At 48.6% G+C, this 22,010-nt stretch overlaps 1 protein-coding gene across 2 annotated transcripts; it reads right to left on the bottom strand.

The window, feature by feature from the left end:
* Nucleotides 1–2,760: 2,760 nt before the first annotated feature.
* PHOSPHO1 (phosphoethanolamine/phosphocholine phosphatase 1) lies at nt 2,761–20,953 on the bottom strand. 2 transcript variants are annotated; one of them, XM_053363440.1, is made up of 3 exons: nt 20,636–20,953; nt 5,461–5,600; nt 2,761–3,604 (listed from the first exon to the last, which is right to left on the bottom strand). In XM_053363440.1, the coding sequence occupies exons 2-3, from the start codon at nt 5,503–5,505 to the stop codon at nt 2,843–2,845; spliced, it is 807 nt and encodes a 268-aa protein (XP_053219415.1). In that variant the 5' UTR covers nt 5,506–5,600; nt 20,636–20,953; the 3' UTR covers nt 2,761–2,842. The 2 variants fall into 2 exon arrangements, with proteins under 2 accessions (XP_053219415.1, XP_053219416.1); XM_053363441.1 differs by lacking the exon at nt 20,636–20,953 and adding an exon at nt 5,053–5,148 and having other exon boundaries at nt 5,461–5,570.
* Nucleotides 20,954–22,010: the final 1,057 nt, after the last annotated feature.

Raw genomic sequence — 22,010 nt, 5'->3', positions numbered from 1 at the left:
AAAACGTTAAAAAACCGGAACACTTACTTCCAGGGTTTCGGCGTTCGGGAGCCAATTTGTTCATCAACTAAGCCGTTTGAGAACCAAGGTTCCACTGTATAGGGAGATTGGTTTAGGACAGAAAGGGCAACTCCCCAGGAGGGAAGGATATCCCCCTCTCCTCAATATGCTTGTGAGGGTCTCAAGTAGAGAGATTCATACATTCAACATTGCAGGACAAAACAAAAAACAAAATTAACAGGCTACAGGGCGTTTTGGACACTTGGAAATGAAGTCACAGAGCATGCAGCTATTGTTGAAGTGTACACAAGACAAAATAAATCGAAATTGTTTGCTAATTGTTTCTTTTTTTGCACGCTTACAAAAAGAGTTTCCATGGCTTTTAAGTTCCAACAAGCATTGACAGACCGGTGGAGAAAAGGGAGGGAGTTGTTGACAACAAAGCAGGTTTGCAGAGGAAACAGAATTAAGGAGCAGGCGAAGGCGAAGCAAGACAGACTGACAAATGGGTTGGTTGTGCAATCTGCGATGGATGAGCAGGCGGCAAGCGTAAGGACAAGAACATCTTGCTGGTTTCAGGGAAAGCAGCATGGGAGAGGGAAATTTAAGGCTGCAATAGAAATATCATAAATAGAGAAGAATCTGGCAGGTCTTGGGTTGCACTCACAGAAGTGTCTCTCGAAGCAATCTGTTGATGATCATTGCACACAAGGGCAGGACACACAATCCACATAGGACCGTATGACCCACGTATGATCTCATGGACCATCACTTATTGTTTACGTTAAGCACACCCATGGGATTTCTGCGGCAGTGGCATGTATCTCACTTAGAAAGATACAGGCTTTGCTCGGATTAAGTTTTGCACAGTCCCTTTTTCCAAACTTTGTCCGGTACCTGTTTCCCTCATTGCTAAAGTCTTTGTAGCTATTGATTGAATAGATGTGGTTTCTTCCCAGGCATGGGGTTCTCAAGCAATTTTTCCAGGGGTGGAAGAAGCAGGCTCTCACCAAAAAAGTAAGAATAGTAGATGTGCATTTTTGCCCTGTATCTCAGGTTCTACAAATGCTAAATACTTGCTCTTTTTTAAAAAAATGAAGGCTAGAGAATGGGAAATTATGGTTCATCTGTGGAAGGAACATCCCCCCACTCTCCATAAATATTCATGTTCCTAGGGGAATGCAGTTCTGCAAAGGCATCCATGGATATTGAAGAGAGAATGTCAACACCCTTATCAAATTACCATGCCCAGGGTTCTTTGCGCGAAGTCATTAGTGGGTAAAAAAGTAAAGGGACGCCTGACCATTAGGTCAAGTCGTGGCCGAATCTGGGGTTGCGACGCTCATCTCGCTTTACTGGCCGAGGGAGCTGATGTATTAGTGGGTAAGTGGGTACAAAAAACATCATATAGATGTAGCAGAAAGAGCCACCTTTTTCTTTAAAATGATGCATTTGTAGCACAAGACCCAACTCCACATGGATTTCCCACCTTGCCAAACAATCCGTTTCTACTCCGCAACCCCTGCCCCCAATCCGCTATTCGTTTGGGAGGACGTGGCTGCTGCAAATTGACAAATTCAGCATATGGGGAATAGAAAAACCCAGCCTGAATCTGCAAGGAAAAGAGCTGTGTAGGAATGGGAAAATGCCCAAAGGTGAAACCCAGGTCAGCAAGAGCCAAAATGTGCAATGGGAGCACAACTTGGGTGTTTACCAGGATGATGCACCCTTAGAGAAAAATGGTGCCTCAAATGTATCTTTGCTTGTCCTCATTTGCCCACTCTGTAACTCAAGTGCACACTGTCCCTGACTGGCTTCTTCTTCCGACCCATTCAGTTCTCAACACACTGAACTCTTTGCTTGTTTTGCTATTCATTGCAACCTACAGGCCTCCCGATCCTGTTCATTCCCCCTTCATTTTAGACACCAGGCTTTTCTGAGCAGCAGGAATACTGTACTCCTTGAAGAGGTTGTCTTGCCAGGCAAGGAAGGGGAGAGTAGAAAACACCATTCATAGGCTGCTGCAGCAAAAGTGCTTTCCCTTTTTGTTCCCGACGTGCTCGGCCAAAGTCAGGGAGTGGGGATGGAGCTATAGTCCTTCGGTTGTTGTTGGACCACAGCTCCTATCAGCCCCAGCCAGCATTGCGAATGGTTGGGGATTATGGGAGTTGTAGTTCAGCAAATATCCAGAGGCTGTAGGTTCTCCGTCCCTGACCAGAGTGGGTCATCTCAGCCACAAGATGAGCAATGATGCCAGGAATCATCAAGTCCATGTAGCTGGGATAATCTTTCTGGCTCTCCCATTCTTTTCTGGAGACGCCAGGTGCCCCCCAGCCGATTTAGATAAACAATTAAAGACAATTCTGACATCCTGTTAGATGGAGTAGGATCTGTAAATGTAAATTTTTTTTTTAAAAGGTGTTTCGTTAAGTGAGGAGAACTATATTCAACACCCGTGAGCAGTCAAAATGCTTTGGTAATGACAGAATTTTCCCATGCGCTAAGAGCGCTACTGAGAACCAGCCCGAGCGAAACGAGATGCGTGGGTTTAGCAAATGCAAAAGTATTTTGCTTTTGCTTTCCAAAAAGGCAATCAAAAATATTTAAAATGGCCTGTCATCCACCCACCCTTCCTTCAATGGATTTTCTAACTGCATAGTGAGCCCTTATCTCTCGGCTGAAGGAAGGGGAGACCCAGAGACAAGAGATTTTGAGGTGGAGAAAGCCCAGAGAGAGCGTGAGAGAGCCTTAAGCCAAGCGTGAGAGAGCCGTGATGCTATAATCGTTCAGATCTTTCCAAACGAGAGCAGCTGTTTCCTCCCGCCAAAGGTCTCCCCCGCCCTCAACATTTCTTCTTGAGAACTTCTTGAAGGTGACGAGAAATCTCTACGGCAGAGTCCCAGGGGACGACCGTGGCCTGGTAAGTCCCAGGCTGGCTTTTCCCAGTCTCCTGGATGAGCTGGTGCATGGGGTAGCCTTTCCTAGGGAAGGCGACGTCGCTCGACTTCAGCGTGGTGGAAGGGCAGAAGTCATTGGCTCCGTCCCCGACGTAGAAGACGCGGTCGAACCTGGCCCCTTCCTGTGCCCTCTCTGCCAGGTATTCTGTCAGGATCTTGTGCTTACACATGTTGGCCGGGCAACGCTTGCAGTTGTGCGAGTGGTAAGGGCCCAAGGTGAAGTAGCCTCTCTTGTCAAAGCTCGAGGGGTTGCTGAAGATCTTACGGAAGAGGGGATAGGCCCCGGCCGCCTTCAAGGCGCACTCGATGCCAAACATGTTGGCGTCGGAGATGAGGATGATCTCGAAGTGGTCCTGTTGCTTGGAGAGGAGCTGGAAGAGGTCAGCCATGCCAGGGGAGAGCGGGATCCTTTCGTAGGCTGCTTTGAAGTCGGCCATCTTGACTCCTTGGTCACACATGTACTGCAGGACCCGCTGCATGTACTCGTTGTAGAAACCCTCGCGGTACGTGCTTCGGATCGATTCCGGGAGCTGCTTCCCTGGAGCGGCCTGGAGGATGGACTCGTCGCTGTTTTCGTTCACGATGGTCTCATCGAAGTCGAAGATGAGGAGGTATTTCTGGCCCTGTGTTACGGCCATAGCCCTGTCCTGCAGCAAGAACAGAGGCGATATCCATTACGTGGAGTCCTGTGGCTTTCATTCGTTACAGCAAACGGACACAGTAGTACGTTCAAAGCACCTCCAAGAAAGGAGAATCCACCACCTGAAGGGATGTGTTCTACTCAATGTTAGAAACTCAGATATGTAATCTAGGCGCCAAATGGCTCCTTAAACCAAGGTTGCAGTCGCCAAAACAGAAAGTCTGGTTGCCATTTTGGGGCAATATGGCTCTAAAGTCTTTATTTTTCAAAAAATGGGCTGAATGTGACTAATTATCAGTTAAACCTCTGGCTAGTTCAGATGACAACCTTGAGCTAGGTTAAGAACTTGGAGAATTTACAAGAAGAAAAGTCACCGGATTACAGGGACAGTCTAAAACATAGACTGGCCTATCCCGACCTCTTTTCCTTAATGGCGACTGCTCTTGCTCAGGCTGCACAGAAAAAGCATTTTGGTTCCTGAAATTCATTCTGATTGTGCGATATAACTGATCGCATTCTATGGGATGGGGTATTAAGTGTGTGAAAACAGTCTAGAACCAATGATCCCCAGAGGGTGGAGATGTCAGATGCTATCCTGGTGCCCGGGCGCCTTCACCTGATCGCAAGTGGTCAAAAGCCAGCTGCAAAATGCGCTTGGCACCTAGCTAATTTCGAACACTGGTTCCACTGAGTCTTAAGTACCCAGCAGCGACCCCTAGCCATGGGCAGGGTTTTATAAATCTCCCCCTGCCTTGTACATTCAGTGTCTCCGACTACCAGCGAGTCGCCTTTCATTTCCCAATGGAAACTCCGGTATGGAAAAAGCCTAAAAATTTGAGCGGGGAAGAAACTGGGCCCACAGGCCTGCCGAGTCAGCTACTTAGACGAAATCGCTACAGCCCGGTTGCCTCTTTGAGCATATCTTTCCAGCCATAATCTTTTCCCTCATGTTATCTTCAACTCTGACCGTTAAGAGGCTTAGCCTGCAAGTAAAGGGGATCAGAGGTTTGCGTCCATCTTAATCCAGGCCGCGCTCCTTAGCGAGCAAGACGATTACTTGCCCTTGAAACCTGCATGCCAGTGCCCCAAAAGAACAGCCGATGTGAGGCTTGGAAACTGGAGAATGAATAACTTGAGGTGGGTGGAAAGATGGCTTGAATCTGTGTGGGGATCTTTGTGTTGGGTGAGGATCTGTGTAAGGCACCTCGATAATGGATTTCCTAGAATTCGGCAGGAGTTATCACCACCTGGATTTTCACTGAGTTTTTAGAACTCAGTGAAAATCAAAGAAATGACGATGGTAGGGTTTTAGTCCCCACAGAGCTTTGAAACCCCTAGCAGAGTCAACAAATCTTTCCTGGTGTCAAGGTGGTGGAGCCTCTGAGCCCCACCTGACTGACTGCCCCCCTCCCACACCATCTCTCCAGCCTCGCTTCTCCTACCTCATCGACTTACCTGCGCGCTTTGCTCTGCCATCGCACTACTTTATATAGATCCTGCCCGCCAATCAGAAATGAGGAATGCCAGCCAATGAAGAGACGGAGGCGTGGCCTAGAGGTTGCGGGCGGTAGAGGCAAAGTGGTTAAGCTAACAGACAGAGGCATCTTCAGCCAGAGTCGGACCAAGGCGTTTTCGACGCTGAAGTCCAAGCTACCCCCCCTCCACACACACAAACATACACACACCTCCAGAGGCCCTGCTGCTACCAGGGCCAACCCTGGAGAAAGGAGCTTGCTTCGCCCTGCCTTCCAGCGACGGAGGCACAGTTTGGGTTGCGGCCCTCCGTGCAATGGCAACATCCAGGCTTTTGAGATCCTGGTTCCCTGCAGCAGATGCAGCCCATTTCCGGAGATTCGTGCTCACCTTAAGAAAGCATTGCAGCCCGACACTTTCGAAGCACCTTCTCATCTTCAGTTCCTTAGTAGCCAACACGCTGCATCAACCGGGGTTATCTCTCTCTCTCTGCCTCTCTCTCTTTCTCTCTCCACAGAAAGGTCTCTTTGCTGCCAGAGAAACCACACACTGCCATTTTTGCGAGGGCCCATGCCTGTCCTGTTATTTCTTGCGAATAAGCTCCAGTTATTTCTTTAAAAGACAGCCTTGCTTTCGACATCTCTGTTTCAGTCCAATCAATCAATAAGGCTCCATGCACATCACACATGGAAAGCACATGGCTTCCTCGGAATAATTCTGGGAACTGTAGTTTCCCCCCAGATACAGCACCTTTAACAAACTGCGGTTCCCAGGATTCTTGGTGGGGGAGTCATGTGCCTTCAATCTACGGCATGTACGTGCCATAAATCTGGTGCAAATTGAAGCACATGGGAGCTCAGGATGCAGAGAAGGTCTGGCTTCTCCATCACTGAGAGAAATCCTGGAGAAAGTCTGCCTTCTGTGGATCTCTTTAGAAAAGTGGCGCCCTTGCGCCTGGCAAAGCCATTTTGGAAGAGAGGAAGTGACTTCTTTCAAGGTAAGGAAGTAGTGGTCCACCCTCAACTCTTTCTCCCACAATGCAAAACACTTCCCACTCCCTACTGGTTCCTGGTAGCCAGCAGAGACTACTGCAAGGGCATTTTTTATTTTGCAGTCCCAGAACTGCACTTCCGTCGGGGATGGGCTACCTTTGGGATACGGGGTGCAGCAATCGATGAAGTTGCTAGCTCTCTGTACTAGGATACATTAAAAACATGCAGAAGCCAGAGGGGTCTCTACACCCACCCAACCCTCTTACAGTGGTACCTCAGGTTAAGAACTTAATTCGTTCTGGATGTCCATTCTTAACTTGAAACTGTTCTTAACCTGAGGTACCACTTTAGCTAATGGGGCCTCCCGCTGCTGCCACGCAATTTCTGTTCTCATCCTGAGGTAAGGTTCTTAACCCGAGGTACTATTTCTGGGTTAGTGGAGTCTGTAACCTGAAGCGTCTGTAACCCGAGGTACCACTGTACTGGCTTTGGCTACACAAATCAATAATATTCATAATCAAAATAATAGTCATTCACACCTCTCTACACCCGTCAATCACGGTATCATCATAGGATACATTCTGGCTAGGCAATGGCACTCAGGGAGGACATGGAATAAGGCCTGGAATCATAGAATCGTAGAGTTGGAGGGGGCACCAGTGGTCAGCTAGTCCAACCCCCTGCAATTCAGGAATCCCAGCTAAAGCATCCATGACAGATGGCTATCCAACTTCTGCTTAAGAAACCTCCGCTGCCGAGCAGCTCTTACCGTCAGGAAGTTCTTCCCGAGGTTCAGTCGGAAATCGGAATCTCCTTTCTTGCACATTGAAGGCATTGGGTTCGAGTCCTACCCTCCAGAGCAGCCTCCCATCCCATTGTAGCCTCACATAATATATTGCCTCACAATCACATTCGGCAGCTAAGATTCTATATAAACCTGCATGGGCTGCTGGTTTGTTTCAGCCATGAACTCTTTCTTAAGAGATGGGCGCAATTGGCAGAAGAGAAAAGCGTCATCTTCTTTCGCTCCGCTGCCATCATGTGGCCAGAAAAGGTAAAAGAGCGAAATTCTAAGAAAATGCTTGATAACTCGTGGAACGTAACCGGCGGTTTGATCCACTGAGAGCACTCAAGCATACTTATAAAAATAGCAGGGAGGCAGATGTACAGAACAACAGTTTTAATGCTGGTTGTTGTCAGTCTGTCCCCTGCAAAGCTGCCTGCCTGTTTTCATTGTGTTCTTTTTTTAAAAAAAGCCCTAGGTAGGTAAAGGGACCCCTGACCATTAGGTCCAGTCGTGACCGACTCTGGGGTTGCGGTGCTCATCTCACTTTATTGGCCGAGGGAGCCGGTGTACAGCTTCCGGGTCATGTGGCCAGCATGACTAAGCTGCTTCTGGCAAACCAGAGCAGCACACGGAAATGCCGTTTACCTTCCCGCCATAGTGGTACCTATTTATCTACTTGCACTTTGACATGCTTTCGAACTGCTAGGTTGGCAGAAGCAGGGACCGAGCAATGGGAGCTCACCCCATCGCGGGGATTCGAACCGCCGACCTTCTGATTGGCAAGTCCTAGGCTTTGTGGTTTAACCCACAGCGCCACCCGCGTCCCTACACGACCATTTATTCCTGAAACATTTTTTTTAAAAGAAAACAAACAAGGAAAGTAAATTTTAAGTGTCATAAAATTGCTCTGGGATGGTGAGCGGGTTTGTGATGTCACATGGACCAGCCAATCAGTGCTGCCCACAGCCAAATTCTGCTGCAAAGCGGCAGGACTGGTTTCCCTGGTACACAGATGGCAGCTCTTGTGCTTCAGAACTCCCTGCTACTTGATACCAGGCTCTATTAGACACCTGCTGAAAAATGGTCTTTTCCAGTGGGCCTATCCAGAAATGGGATTCGGTTTCATCTGTTTTTAAACCGCTTTAAATGTTTGATTGTTTTTAGGTGTTTCACTTTTTACAATAGGCCGTGTTTTCTCTTCATTGTATTTTTTTTTAATCACAGATGCTTTCGGGGCTCCTTGGAAAGGGCAGCATGCTAATTTAATAAACAATACTGAGGACGCCAGATTTGTGCAAGAAAAACTGAAGTGGATGATTAATTTTTTTAATCCTCAAATTCATATGCTATTAACTCATCAAGCAGATTAACAGATACGTTGTGCCCAATCTGTAGTCTGGAGCAGACCTGAAACTGACTCTGCTCTCACCCGAAATAAAGAAGTAGTAATAATATTTTGGGCGGCTCACAAAAGAATATTAAAAACACAGGGCTGCCTTCAGATGTCTTCTAAAAGTCAGAGAGTTGTTTATTTCCTTTACATCTGATGGGAGGGCGTTCCACAGGGCGGGCGCCACTACTGAGAAGGCCCTCTGCCTGGTTCCCTGTAACCTCACTTCTCGCAGTGAGGGAACTGCCAGAAGGCCCCCGGAGCTGGACCTCAGCGTCCTGGCTGAACGATGGGGTGGAGACGCTCCTTCAGGTAAAGACTTGCAACAGGTAGTCCAGAGAGGTTAAAGGCTTTGCTGGTCACTGCAATGTAAACTTATGCTCCGGCACAGTCTAAGAAGCAATGCCTGTTTCGAGTGAGGAGGGCTGAATTCTATGAATGAATGAATGAATGAATGAATGAATGAATGAATGAATGGGATCCATTTGTCCCCAGTCCCCTGCTTTTCTGCCACATCCCTCAAAGCTACGGTTCAAAACCCCAAACACACAGAAGCCTCTGAAAAATCGCTAGCTTAAATCCCACTGCAGGGACACACAGACGGTGAATCTTTGCTCCAGCAGATGGCAAAGTCCTAGCACTGCTCTGGGCCGGAGAGCACTTTCCTTTTCACAGGATGTTCCCTGTCCTAGGCTGCCCCCGGCTTGGCAAGAGCGGTGCGGAACATGTGGGATGTGCCGAGTCAGCAGTGCCACATGCTACCAATTAAGCACAGCGAGACGTGGCACCTCTCGAGCGATGGTTCATGATTTGTGTTTTGTTTTTAAAATTTATTTTTGGGGACAACCTAAGCTGGTCAGATTCTTGGGACTGGGCTATGCCACAGGCAGGCAGCCGTCTGTGTGCAGATCCATTTATACTTTGCTGCAACAGAAGGCAGAATTCAGAGAACTAGCAAATGGCCCGATGCGGGACATCTTTGGGTGTGGGTGCCCATATTGGACAGCCCCATAGGATGCCAGTAAGGCAGGCATGTCCAAAAGTACATTTCGGGGACCCAATCCGTGGCAGTATATGTCCTGGGGTAAAATTGTTAAAAAGCTCAACCATTTCAATCCTTAAAAAAGCTCAAGAACTTTGGGATAAACTTCAATCCTAAAAGGGATGTGAGTGGCGCTGTGGTCTAAACCACTGAGCCTCTTGGGCTTGCCGATCAGAAGGTCGGCAGTTCGAATCCCCGCAACAGAGTGAGCTCCCGTTGCTCTGTCCCAGCTCCTGCCAACCTAGCATTTTGAAAGCACGCCAGTGCAAGTAGATAAATAGGTACCGCTCTAGCGGGAAGGTAAATGGCGTTTCCGTGTGCTGCTCTGGTTTTGCCAGAAGCGGCTTAGTCATGCTGGCCACGTGACCCGGAAGCTGTCTGCGGACAAACGCCGGCTCCCTCGGCCTATAGAGCAAGATGAGCGCGCAACCCCAGAGTCGTCCGCAACTGGACCTAACGGTCAGGGGTACCTTTACTGAGCTAGATGGCAGTATATGTCCTAGGGTAAATCCTAAAAAAAGCCCAACAACTTTAGTCGGCCCTCACTTCATCAAATCCGGCCCTCTTTGAAAAATGTTTGGGCACCCCTGCAGTACGGGAAGGTGGACCAGTGCTAATACTGCTCTCACCCATCCCCAAGTGCAGTGCTGCTGAATAGCAGTCATTTGCTTATACAGTGGTACCTCAGCTTACATATGCTTCAGGTTACAGACTCCGCTAACCCAGAAATAGTGCTTCAGGTTAAGAACTTTGCTTCAGGATAAGAACAGAAATCGTGCTCTGGCGGCGCGGCGGCAGCAGGAGGCCCCATTAGCTAAAGTGGTGCTTCAGGTTAAGAACAGTTTCAGGTTAAGAACAGAGCTCCGGAATGAATTAAGTACTTAACCCGAGGTACCACTGTATGGAATAAAATTTTAAAGGGGTGCATTTGAGGATAACATTGCACGATTATCCAACCCGACCCAAAGCCCCGTTGGTTAAAGCATGGTGCTGGTAACACCAAGGCTGAAGATCCGATTCCCATAAGGAACAGCTGCATATTCCTGCATTGCATTGGACTAGATGATCCTCAGGACTCTACAATTCTATGATATAGAATCCTCAGGCTTCCTCAACCTCGGCCCTCCAGATGTTTTGAGACTACAATTCCCATCATCCCTGACCAGTAGTCCTGCTAGCTAGGCATCATGGGAGTTGTAGGCCAAAACCATCTGGAAGGCTGAGATTGAGGAAGCCTGTTCTGTAACACCCTCATGAACTGCACTGGGGCACTTTTGTGGAGGAATGAGCTAGACAATCAGGATCTACTAGCAGATTTCTGTGCAGTTTGCAGTTGATTGATGGGGATTTCTGACTCCTTGTTGTTCAGCCATAGCTATGACAACATTACTCTTCCACCCTCCATCAAACAATCGTAATGGGGGCGTGGGAGCGGAAGCAGCTGACGGTTTCTAGGAAGAGATTTTGGTAAACTCAGGTCACAGTTGCCACACTCAAAACAAATCCCTGTGTTCAGCAGATGCTCAGTAGCACTATTCTTTCATTCTAAAAGTGTACACCTTTTGCAAGTGGGCTGATCTCTGGGTTCTAGTCACACCCAAAGTACAGTGGTACCTCGGGTTAAGAACTTAATTCATTCCAGAGGTCCGTTCTTAACCTGAAACTGTTCTTAACCTGAGGTACCACTTTAGCTAATGGGGCTTCCCACTGCTGCTGCGCGATTTCTGTTCTCATCCTGAAGCAAAGTTCTTAACCCGAGGTACTATTTCTGGGTTAGCAGAGTCTGTAACCTGAAGCGTATGTAACCTGAAGCATCTGTAACCCAAGGTACCACTGTAGATCCTGCAAGCTAGTGTGCCTGGGAAATTAAAGCCACTAAATTTAAGTCACGGTACGATCCACCTTGTTTTAAAGAAGCACCTACCCTATCCCTCTCCAAAAGGCTGAAAGGGCACACAACCACAAGCCTCCGATGAATGAGACAAGCGCAGGGGAAATCTCAGAAACCACTACTGTCCAGGAAACAGAATCCTCTCCCTGACTAATAAAATAAAGGGGAGGCATGGGGGAAGAGAAGCAGGTGACTGAGAAGTAAAACAAAAACGGGGCTTCCCCTCAGATACCTGAACATTTAAGTTCCACTGAAGGTGAGGGTTGGACACAGCTTCTCACAGGCAAACCCAACACCATCAACGCTGTACCACCACTCTGACGCTCTGCCTGCAGAGACCTTTTCCCATTCCTGCACCTGCAAGGCTTGTCATACGACAAAACAGGACCAGTCACGTTCTCGGAGCATCAAAAGTGCAGAGTTAAAAAGCAGGCAAGCACGCCGCAGCCTTGCTAAGGCAGGTCAGCTTGCTCCCTTTGCGTATTCCAACAAGTCTGAATCTGGTTGGTCAAAGTAAAGAGATAAAGGAGCCTAGCAACTACAGGAATCCTTGTCCTGCAAATGATTAGAGAGCAGGGGCCTCTCTGTTTGGTTTGCAGATTTCTGGGGATGCAGATTTGAGACAGCTTCTAATTTCATGCCAATGCCCAATATTTCATTTCTAACTTGCACGCATTTCGTTTTATGGATGTGCATCGGGCATTTGTGAAAGGCCTCATTTCACGATGCAACCAGTGTTGGAAACTCATACAGTGGTACCTTGGGTTAAGTACTTAATTCATTCCGGAGGTCTGTTCTTAACCTGAAACTGTTCTTAACCTGAAGCACCACTTTAGCTAATGGGGCCTCCCGCTGCCGCTGCGCCGCCGCTGCGCAATTTCTGTTCTCATTCTGAAGCAAAGTTCTTAACCCGAGGTACTATTGCTGGGTTAGCGGAGTCTGTAACCTGAAGCGCATGTAACCTGAAGTGTACGTAACCCGAGGTACCACTGTATTTTGCTAATTGTGAAGTGGCACCTTAAGCCTAAGTTATGGTCACTGCAACGGAATGTCTAGGTGCCTTTTTTGGCATCAGATTATTATTATTTATTTCTTCATTTTCATTTCTGTACCGCTTTGTATTTTGAAGAAAAACACCTCACAGCAGTTTACAACACATTAAAAACCAAATACAGGCAACTCCCCATTTGCACAGAGGTTGCATTCTGGGTCATTACGCTGTGTGGCCCCGGGGTTCTGCGTCAAAGCATTCTTGCGGCTCACTTGGTCTAAGAGGTTGGACAGCCCTGATCTAGAAGACCACAGGTTCACTAGCTGGTGTAGTGAGGGTTGCAACAAAAGTAGGCCAAGTGTATGGCACACTATGTTCCCTGCCAACACACCAAAAAGGGAAGTAAAATCAAACACCCTCCCAACTCTGCAGATGCAGGAAGTTTGGGCAGAGGGTGTGCGATGCTCCCATGGTCTTAGAGCAAAGGCTACGGTGAAGGCGGCACTTGAACACAGGTCTCCCATGACCCAGACCCAAAGCTGCAATTGCTCCGTCTTCTTTTGGACTTGCAAGGGTGAAATCTGAACTTTCCAGCCAGGGCAAAGGCAGCTCAGGGACAGCCTCTTCCCTAAAGCAGCCTTCCTTCCTTCCTTGGGATTCCTCCACACGCCTCCGCACCGAGGTCTTATTGATTTGCAGAAGGAAAGGGCCATTCGGTGTGCAAATAACACAAGAGTGCCTCTCCTTGGGCAATGCCGCCAAAAGCACTCAGAACATTTCAAAATACCTTCCTCTCCAAAGAGGCATTTGCGGCCACCCTACCTCTGTAGCTGGCGAAAGGCTGGAGAGGAATACAATGTTTGCGTCCCTGCTTAACCTCCCTGCTGAGAAACTCCAAGTACAGCCTAAACATCGGAGAACTGTTCTCTGGAGCACAGCTGAGTCATGCTAATATTTGGCACATCCAGCAGCAGCAGTACTGGGGCTGGGGGAAGGGAGATAAGAGATCACAACAGAGTTTTCCAGAGAGTGAATCAACGATTCCCTGGGCATGGAAAGGGAAGGAAAGGAGGGATATCTAAACATGAGCCAGGACAAATACTCTGCTCCAATTGCCAGCTAGCCTGGGGCAGCGATGGGGAACCTCTGCCCCTGCCGACTCATACCCTTCAACATTAATCTGATGAAAATAGAGGTGCCCTATTCCTTATTTAGGGACGCGGCTGGCGCTGTGGTCTAAACCACTGAGCCTAGGGCTTGCTGATCAGAAGGTTGGCGGTTCAAATCCCTGCGACGGGGTGAGCTTCCGTTGCTCGGTCCCTGCTCCTGCCAACCTAGCAGTTCGAAAGCACATCAAAGTGCAAGTAGATAAATAGGTACCACTCTGGCGGGAAGGTAAACGGCGTTTCCGTGTGCTGCTCTGGTTTCGCCAGAAGCGGCTTAGTCATGCTGGCCACATGACCCGGAAAAACTGTCTGCGGACAAACGTCGGCTCCCTTGGCCTGTAAAGTGAGATGAGCGCCGCAACCCCAGAAATGATTGCGACTGGACTTAACTGTCAGGGGTTCTTTACCTTTTTATTCCTTATTTATTAGCCCACCCATCTGACTGGGTTGCCCCAGCCACTCTGGTCGGCTTCCAACATATTCCAAACACAAGACAACATTTAAAAACTCCCCCATGCAGGGCTGCCTTCAGATGTCTTCTAAAGGTTCTATAGTCACTTATCACCTTGGCTCGGGTGTGTGTGTGTGTCGCTTAACTCCATACCCTCCAATGAAAATAGGGACTTAATGTTTTACCATACCCTCCAGCAATTCCCCAATGAAAACAGGGACGTCCTAAGGAAAAGCGGGACATTCCGGGGTCAAGTCAACAACAGCAACAATACAATTTTATTATTTATACCCCGCCCATCTGGCTAGGTTTCCCCAGCCACTCTGGGTGGCTTACAGAATATACATTCAGAATATTAACAGGACTGCTCCTGTAAATCCGGGACTGTCCCTGGAAAACAGGGATGCTTGCAGGGTCTGCAGACTCCAGTTCCCATCAGCCCCAGCCAGTATGGCCAAGGGTTGGCAGCTCAACAACATCTCCATCCCTGTCCTTGGGGACCGCAGAGCCGGTAGAGGGAAGCAGGTGCTGGCCTTTGCCAATCAGAGCAGAGGTGGGGAACCCCAGGCCAAATGTGGGGCTCCCCCCAGGCCTCTGTGTGGCCCTCAGAACTCTCCCAAGGTCTCACCCCTCACCAGCCCTGCTCCCGAAGCCAAGCCCTTTTTTGTTTGCCTTGTGCACGTCCTCGAAGGAGGATAATGATGCCTCTGTCGTGGGTGGAGGATAAAGAGGACTGGGTGCGGGTGTGGAAACCAGCTGCGATGTACATGTACTTTTATTGGTCTGCCCTCTTTTGCCTGTGGCCCAGAAGGGAATGCAGCCTGTGGTCAGAAAACAATGCTTCCCCACCCCTGGATTAGAAAGAGCCAAGGCTGCTGGGTCGCTTCCACCCAAGCAAAACGTCCGGGGAATTTAAGAGCAGCCTGGCTCCAACCAGATGCCAACCATCTGTTTTACAGCTCGCACCTTTGCTCTTGACATTGTCAGACTGATCTCTCTCCACCTTTGGCCTCCACTTCTCCTCTTCCCTTTATCACTCATCTTTTTAAAGTTGTAGATCTCAGGGCAGAAGTCTGCTTCTCACTTTATTATTATTATTATTATTGTGACTGATGTTAGCAGTGTGGCCTAGTGGTTACACAGAGTTGGAGCAGGGTTTGGGGAAGAGCAGGGTTCAAATCCTCACTCGGCGATGAAGCTCAACTGGGTTGATATTGGGGCCAGTCACTCACTTTCTGCCTAAATCTACCTTGCAGGGTTTTTGTTATTGTGAGGACAAAATGGGGAGGAGGAGAAATACGCATGCCACCTCAAGCTCCTTGGAGGAGAGGCGAGATATAAATGCAATATATTAAGTAAACTTTGGGAGACAGTCGAAAGCTTATACCCGGAACAAACTTAGTAGGTCTCTAAGGTGCTACTGGACAATTTTTTATTTACCGTATTTTTCGCTCTATAAGACGCAGCAGACCATAAGACGCACCTAGTTTTTGGAGAAGGAAAGCAAGAAAAAAATATTCTGAATCTCAGAAGCCAGAACAAGAGGAATCGCTCTTGCTGTTCTGGCTTCTGGGATAGCTGCGCAGCCTGCATTCGCTCCATAAGACGCACACACATTTGCCCTTACTTTTAGGAGGGAAAAAGTGAGTCTTATAGAGCAAAAAATAAGGTATTTCGACTGCGTCAGACCAACACGGCTACCTACCTGAATTTGGGAAACAGTATTTGTCTGAAATGTGGAATATACATATTTTTATATATGAAATAAAGTAATCAATCATGGCTATATCAGGAACCTCTGTGCTCAGCTGCGAAATAAGACGAAAAGCAAATTTGGCAATCTTAAGTGATTGTCATCTCTCTTCCAAAAACTGGTCAGAGTTTAATAAGTCTTCCTTGTTTTCTTTCAAGCCATTCATGATGTCTGCACCTCCCCCCCCCGCATGACGATAGCTCTGCTACCAAAATATGTGAGCAGGAGAGTTGAAGTACTACAAGGATGGCTCAGTTAGGTCAGATAGGACCAGATAATCCACAGGGTCCCTTTCCAACTCTATGACCTGCACAGAGACGAGACACAATGTTTATCCTCAGCAACTATTACTCGGTGACATGCCATCCCTGAACAAGGGGGTTTGTATGAATGGCTGTCCCCCAATATAAAAACATTCCCTCCGTGCAGAAAACGAGCATTTCAGGACTCCCAGACTTCCTCTCTGCCGTGCTAGCTTCCTATGTGGAGGGAATACTTGTGTACGGCGGAGTATCCATCCAATTCGTGCCAGAAATGGTTAGAAAACTGCCCTTGGTCGTACCAGAGTGATGACACACCGAAAACTGGCCCGATAGCTAAATGTCTTTTCTTTCTGCACAGCCCCTTTCTGCGTATAAAACAACTTACAACCTTTCCCCAATTTATCGTTCTCAACAACCCTGTGAGGTAGGACAAAAAAGGCAATCACTTCTGCACCATGTCACCCGCAATCCTCAACCGGGGTTGCCACGGCCATCCAGTTACAACAAAAAAATTCAGGCATTCCTCCATGTTAAGGAGAACTTCACTGAGCTTTGGAGAGGCTTTATTTTAAACAGAATGCCTTTAATTTAGAGGAGAGGCATTTAGGTAGATTCTAAATTTAGCCTTCTCTGTTTTTCTTTGAAGAAGCTGGTCTGTTCTAAAATCCCTTCTTTTCCACATTGACAGGATAAACATATCGCTTGCCTAATGGCAGCTGGTCTGTAGGAGTCCCCCCAGAAAGGAAAAACACCTGACCAGGAGGTTTGGGGGGGAGGAATGGAAGAGAGAAGGCCAAGAAGGACAAACAAAAAAGGAAAATTAATAGGGAATGAAATAAAACTCTGTATGGAGAAACCTTGTATTTGTATTGGAAGGCTCTAAATCCAGCAAATAAAACAGCACGGCTTGTTTGGAGAGGATCTCCAGGATGCTATATTTGAAGGCGTCTAAACCACAATTTCCAAACATGCCCTACATTCGGAGTTACTCTCTCCTTGCAACAGAAGGTTCAGAGAATGTGGGTGTTGAGAACTCTGCATGGGGAGGAAGAAGGGAAGGGCAGGAAAATGGGGAAGGTAATTGGGCGAGAAGCTTAAGAGGAACTGACGAATGGGGAAGTCAAAGCCGGGATACCAGAAAGATGAGTGCAATCTTTTATCGGTATGCAGGGGCAAGAGGTATGAGGAACACACAGCATTTTAGGGTGGCGTGGGTGCGTACATGTGGATAAATGTTTCAGCGAAGGGTTTTAGCAAAGCAGCTGTGTCCATGTGCATTCGGGAATGAGGAAAAGTGCTCAAGATAAGATAGGGACTTTTGCCAAGAGGTACAACTCTTTTGATGCAACAGCCTACAATCTCACCTCCTTAACTCTGCTTGCAGTTACTTTGATTTTTGAGAACCCAAGTTTCTAAGCTTTCAAAATGGGAAGGATCAGAAGATGCAGAGGCAATGATTGGTGATTTTTAAAGGAGGGCAGGGGGGTGCTGAGCAGGGTTTCCAATAGTCTAGGTTTCAGTGCCTTGTATAGCTTTAGGGCTGGGGAACACCTGGCCCTCCAGATGTTGCCACACTACAGCTTTAATCATCCCTGGCCATTACCTGGAGGGCCACAGGCTCCCCATATCGGCTTTAGATCCTGCCTCAAGAAAGAATAATGTAAACTAGAGTAAAAGGTAAAGGGACCCCTGACCATTAGGTCCAGTTGCGGACGACTTTGGGGATGCAGTGCTCATCTCGCTTTATTGGCCGAGGGAGCCGACGTACAGCTTCTGGGTCATGTGGCCAGCGTGACTAAGTCGCTTCTGGTAAACCAGAAGAGCGCACAGAAACACTGTTTACCTTCCCGCCAGAGTGGTACCTATTTATCTACTTGCACTTTGGCATGCTTTCAAACTGCTAGGTTGGCAGGAGCAGGGACCGAGCAACGGGAGCTCACCCCGTCGCAGGGATTTGAACCGCCGACCTTCTGATCGGCAAGCCCTTCGCTCTGTGGTTTAACCCACAGCGCCACCGCGTCCAAGAAACTAGAGTACACAATTGCATAATTTGCATGAGGGGACCCCCACCATATACCGAGGGAAGAAGGCAGAGCACACACAATCCTGCTTATGGCACAAGGACCAAGCTGGAAATCTGTTTCTACTTGCAGTTACCATGAGACAATCATGACCTTGAAGATGTCCCCCTTCCCCCTGGAATTGCTAACGTTACGCCTTGCATTTACAATCTCAGGGGCACAACAAAATTGCTCTCCAGTGCTGCTGGCCCTAAAAGAATCGGCGTGGCCCTGGGAGGGTGTTAGGTCCAAGCTACTCCTCTCTTTGCCTCAGTTCTGCCTCTGTAGAATGGGAAGAATAGTCCTGTGTAGGACATTTTTGAGATGGGCAAGGCTTGTAACGTACAGTCATACCTTGGTTCTTGAACGCCTTGTGACTTGAACGTTTTGGCTCCCGAACGCCGCAAACCCAGAAGCAAGTATTCCGGTTTGCAAACTTTTTTTGGAAGCCGAATGTCTGACGCGGCTTCCAGTTGAGTGCAGGAAGCCACGCCTTGGTTTTCGAATGGACTTCCGTTCGAGAACCAAGGTAGGGTTGTATTGTAAACTGCATGCAAGCCATCAGCCTTGCAGGAGCATTTTACACTGCCCTGTACCAAGTTAGATCATTGTGTCCATCTAATGCACGACTTGCCTGCTCTAACTGTGAGGGATTCTCCAGTACAGTGGTACCTCAGGTTACAGACGCTTCAGGTTACATACGCTTCAGGTTACAGACTCCGCTAACCCAGAAATAGTACCTCGGGTTAAGAACTTTGCTTCAGGATGAGAACAGAAATCGCGTCGCAGTGGCAGCGGGAGGCCCCATTAGCTAAAGTGGTACCTCAGGTTAAGAACAGTTTCAGGTTATGAATGGACCTCCGGAATGAATTAAGTACCACTTTATTTCAGACACGAGTCACTCCTACCTGGAGATTGAAGCTGAAACTGTGGCCTACAGATGTTCAACCACTGAACTCAGTACAACCCATGCAAAGTACCCTCAGCTGCCTGTCACATCAAAAGGCATTGTCTTGCTTCCTTAAAAGCATTCCGAGAGCCAGACCTCCAGCTCAGTATCTCAAAAACCCCTTCAAATCCCAGATCCATCCAAGTCCCTTGGATTAAGTATGAAGCTTCCTGGATCTGCTTGCCCTAGTACAGCCCGCGGACTGGCACTTCAAACTGGCACTGGCAGCAATGTTGTCTCCTTGGAACCCCTGAAACACCTATCTACCCAGGCTCTCTTGGGAGTAAAACCCCCAAAACCCTGCATCTTTGGAGTCCGCAAAGATCTCTGTGCCTAGATCAGAAGCTGCTATGACCACCATTCTATCTTCTGTGTATTTGTTGCAGTTACATCTTGTCTTTGTTCCTACAGGGAAAAAAACCAGCATATGCCCAGGTTGGGTCCCCAGGCAGCCTTCCAAGCAAACACAGACAAGCCAGATCTTTGGCAAGACTGCTGTGTCATGAGCCTCCAGACGATGTCCTGGGGCGATAAGCAACTTCTGACCTCCCATTCTAATGCCGGCAGTCGCAGGGACCCTTCCTGCCCTGGAATAAAATATCGGTGGTGGTGGGGAAAGCCCTGCCATCGATCACATGACATGGTGCACACACACCATTTGAATGGCAATGCCCATCAACTTAGGGTGGTGGCGGCAGCAGCCCGCTCAAATATTTTAGGAGTTCGCTCCTATGCTGCCCCTATTAGGTAAGACAACTGGCATAGTCCTTCCACATCTCTGAGATCCTGCATAATGCGCTCGCCCCACCCCAAATGGGACAGTGGAATCAAAGAGGTGGCAGCTTTCATGTACTCACAGAATGCAAAACAAGAACAGCATTAAAAAATATACACAGTGGTACCTCGGGTTACGTATGCTTCAGGTTACAGACTCCGCTAACCCAGAAATAGTACCTCGGCTTAAGAACTTTGCTTCAGGATGAGAACAGAAATCGTGCAGCGGCGGCGCGGCAGCAGCAGGAGGCCCCATTAGCTAAAGTAGTGCTTCAGGTTAAGAACAGTTTCAGGTTAAGAACGGACCTACGGAACGAATTAAGTACTTAACCTGAGGTACCACTGTAAATCAAAAACCTACTACAAGGAAAAGTCACTTCCTCCCCACCAAAACAAGTGGTGGGTGCATGGGTGGCAGGTGGTTTTTGGAATAGGATGGTGTAAAGGGAAGGCAACTTTTCTAGGCATACCTGTGCCCTTGCCTTGGGCACAATGCACACCTTTACATCGTTAAATGACCTCCCTGGATCATCACCACCTCTCTTCCCACAACCCTCCTTTCGTCTAACACTCCAGTAATCAGCATCTGGAGGGGGAAATTCTTCCTAAGTGCAATGGGCAGCTGTTTTATAAGGCAGAACAACGTAAATGGACCACAGATCTTTAATGGCTAAGGTTATATATAACCTCTCCTTCCTCTGATCCCATCAAAGAGCTGGGATCAACGCCCCCCCCCCAATTAACTCTTCATCACTTACTTATCCACATGACATCTCACAGCTACACTTATCATCTATAAGCCTACCCATCCCTACCCATCCCCAAACTTCTGCAAAACTGCTGCCCCCCTCGCCCCAAGTCTGCTGCTTCCAAGATCTCCTCTGCCACTCAACGCTACTCGGATTCTGCCTCCCCATCAGCACCCTCCTGCCCCCCAACCCCAGGGTCCCGGGCCCCATCCACTTTCTCTCGTGTCCCTTTTGCCCTTGGCCAGATCTCAGCTCAACTCTGCTCTCTCTTCCTCTCCCCGTAACACCCCAAGTGCGGCAGACTCACGTGCGCTCTTGGACCGGATCCCAGCCGTCAAGCGGGAGATCCCTAGTTTCGCTTCACACTTCCAACTTTGCTCCCTGCATCGCTCTCCATGGGGGGGGGGGGGAACAGCTTTCCCCTTCTCTCTCCCTGGCCAGCTTCCTTTTGAACGCCGAGGGCCGGCGGAGAGCTGATCCTTCCACCCCTCCCCTCCTTTTTTTTTTTAAAGGAGGGTTGGGGTGGAGGGGTTGGGGGGAGAAAGCGGCCCCCGGGTTCCTCCTTTTGCTTCTCCCTCCCCCCTCCCCACCCGCACCAACCCAACAGAATCCCGGGTCTCTGGAAAGAGACGGAAACTAAGCCCGGCGCTTGCTACATAGGACAACCGCAGTCCCCGCACGTCACAAGAGAGGCAGCCAATAGCAGCGGCTCCTGGGCAGAGATCAAAAGAGGAGACGCCGCAACGGAGAAAGTGCATCCCGGAGCGCGCGCGCCCTCCTCCACGCCGAGGGGAGACACTTCGGCCAAGCAGGGGGTGGGGTGGGGGATAATCCCCGTAAAGTTTGCGCCCTGGTCCCCGTTGCATGGGTGCAGCCAGGATTTATGTTGGCAAGGGGAGGAGATGGGTGCTGGCAGGACACCCACCTGTCACAATCCTCTATCCAGTGGTCCCCAAACTTTTCTCAGCCCACTGCCCCCTTGGTTCCATAAACTCATCCACTGTGGCCCATAGAAAGCATTCGGAACGGCAGTTCGCATGACCCACCGAGGAAGCTAATGATAGCGCAAGAAAACTCGAAACGGCAACGATTCATAGCGCATTCATTCAAAATCCAGTAAAAACTGTTTTGAGTCAACAAAACTTGATGAAACACTGATGCCAGCTTTTCAAAGCCTGATAGTCATTTACACGACCCCCAGCGGCACCCCCCGGTGCCTAGTGCCTCCTAGGTAATCCACACACCCACACACCCCGGAGGCAGTAACTACTTTGGGAACTACTGGTCTAGCAGATTCAGAATGAAATGTCTCAACAGCAGTTGCTTAAAATTCATTTCTTTTGACCCCAAGTGCTCAGAAAAATCTGTCAAAGCCGTTCTACAATCTCTACTTTTAGCTAAGTATTTTTATGTATTTGCTTGATTTAAGTGTGGGGCAGCTGCCCCCACCCACCCCACGCTTTTTTTTTTTTTTTTTTGGCAATCACGCTTTTTAACTTAAGCGCCACAACCGGTTCAAGAGGCCGAGAAGGCGCTTGGAGCCTAATGCCTCCCAAAGGAAAGTGCCGGCAAACGTGTTTTAAAGGGGGAAGAGGGAAGCAGAAGAAGACCTACCTGTGCCTGTGCCATCCTGAGGGTGAAAGCCACATGCAATGGGTAGGACCAGAGTGCAAAAAGTGTTC

This window comes from Podarcis raffonei, chromosome 13 (genome assembly GCF_027172205.1).
Source record: "Podarcis raffonei isolate rPodRaf1 chromosome 13, rPodRaf1.pri, whole genome shotgun sequence".
NCBI classification, from domain to species: domain Eukaryota; kingdom Metazoa; phylum Chordata; class Lepidosauria; order Squamata; family Lacertidae; genus Podarcis; species Podarcis raffonei.
Note: the sequence above shows the minus strand (reverse complement) of the source record. Positions and strands in the feature narration are given on the sequence as shown.

Excerpts from the sequence above, each read along its gene's own strand:
- PHOSPHO1 (XM_053363440.1), bottom strand. The coding sequence starts at position 5,505 with ATGAGAAGGTGCTTCGAAAGTGTCGGGCTGCAATGCTTTCTTAAG. Across the intron at positions 3,605-5,460 it reads GGCTGCAATGCTTTCTTAAG|GACAGGGCTATGGCCGTAAC; the intron begins GTGAGCACGAAT and ends TTCTTGCTGCAG.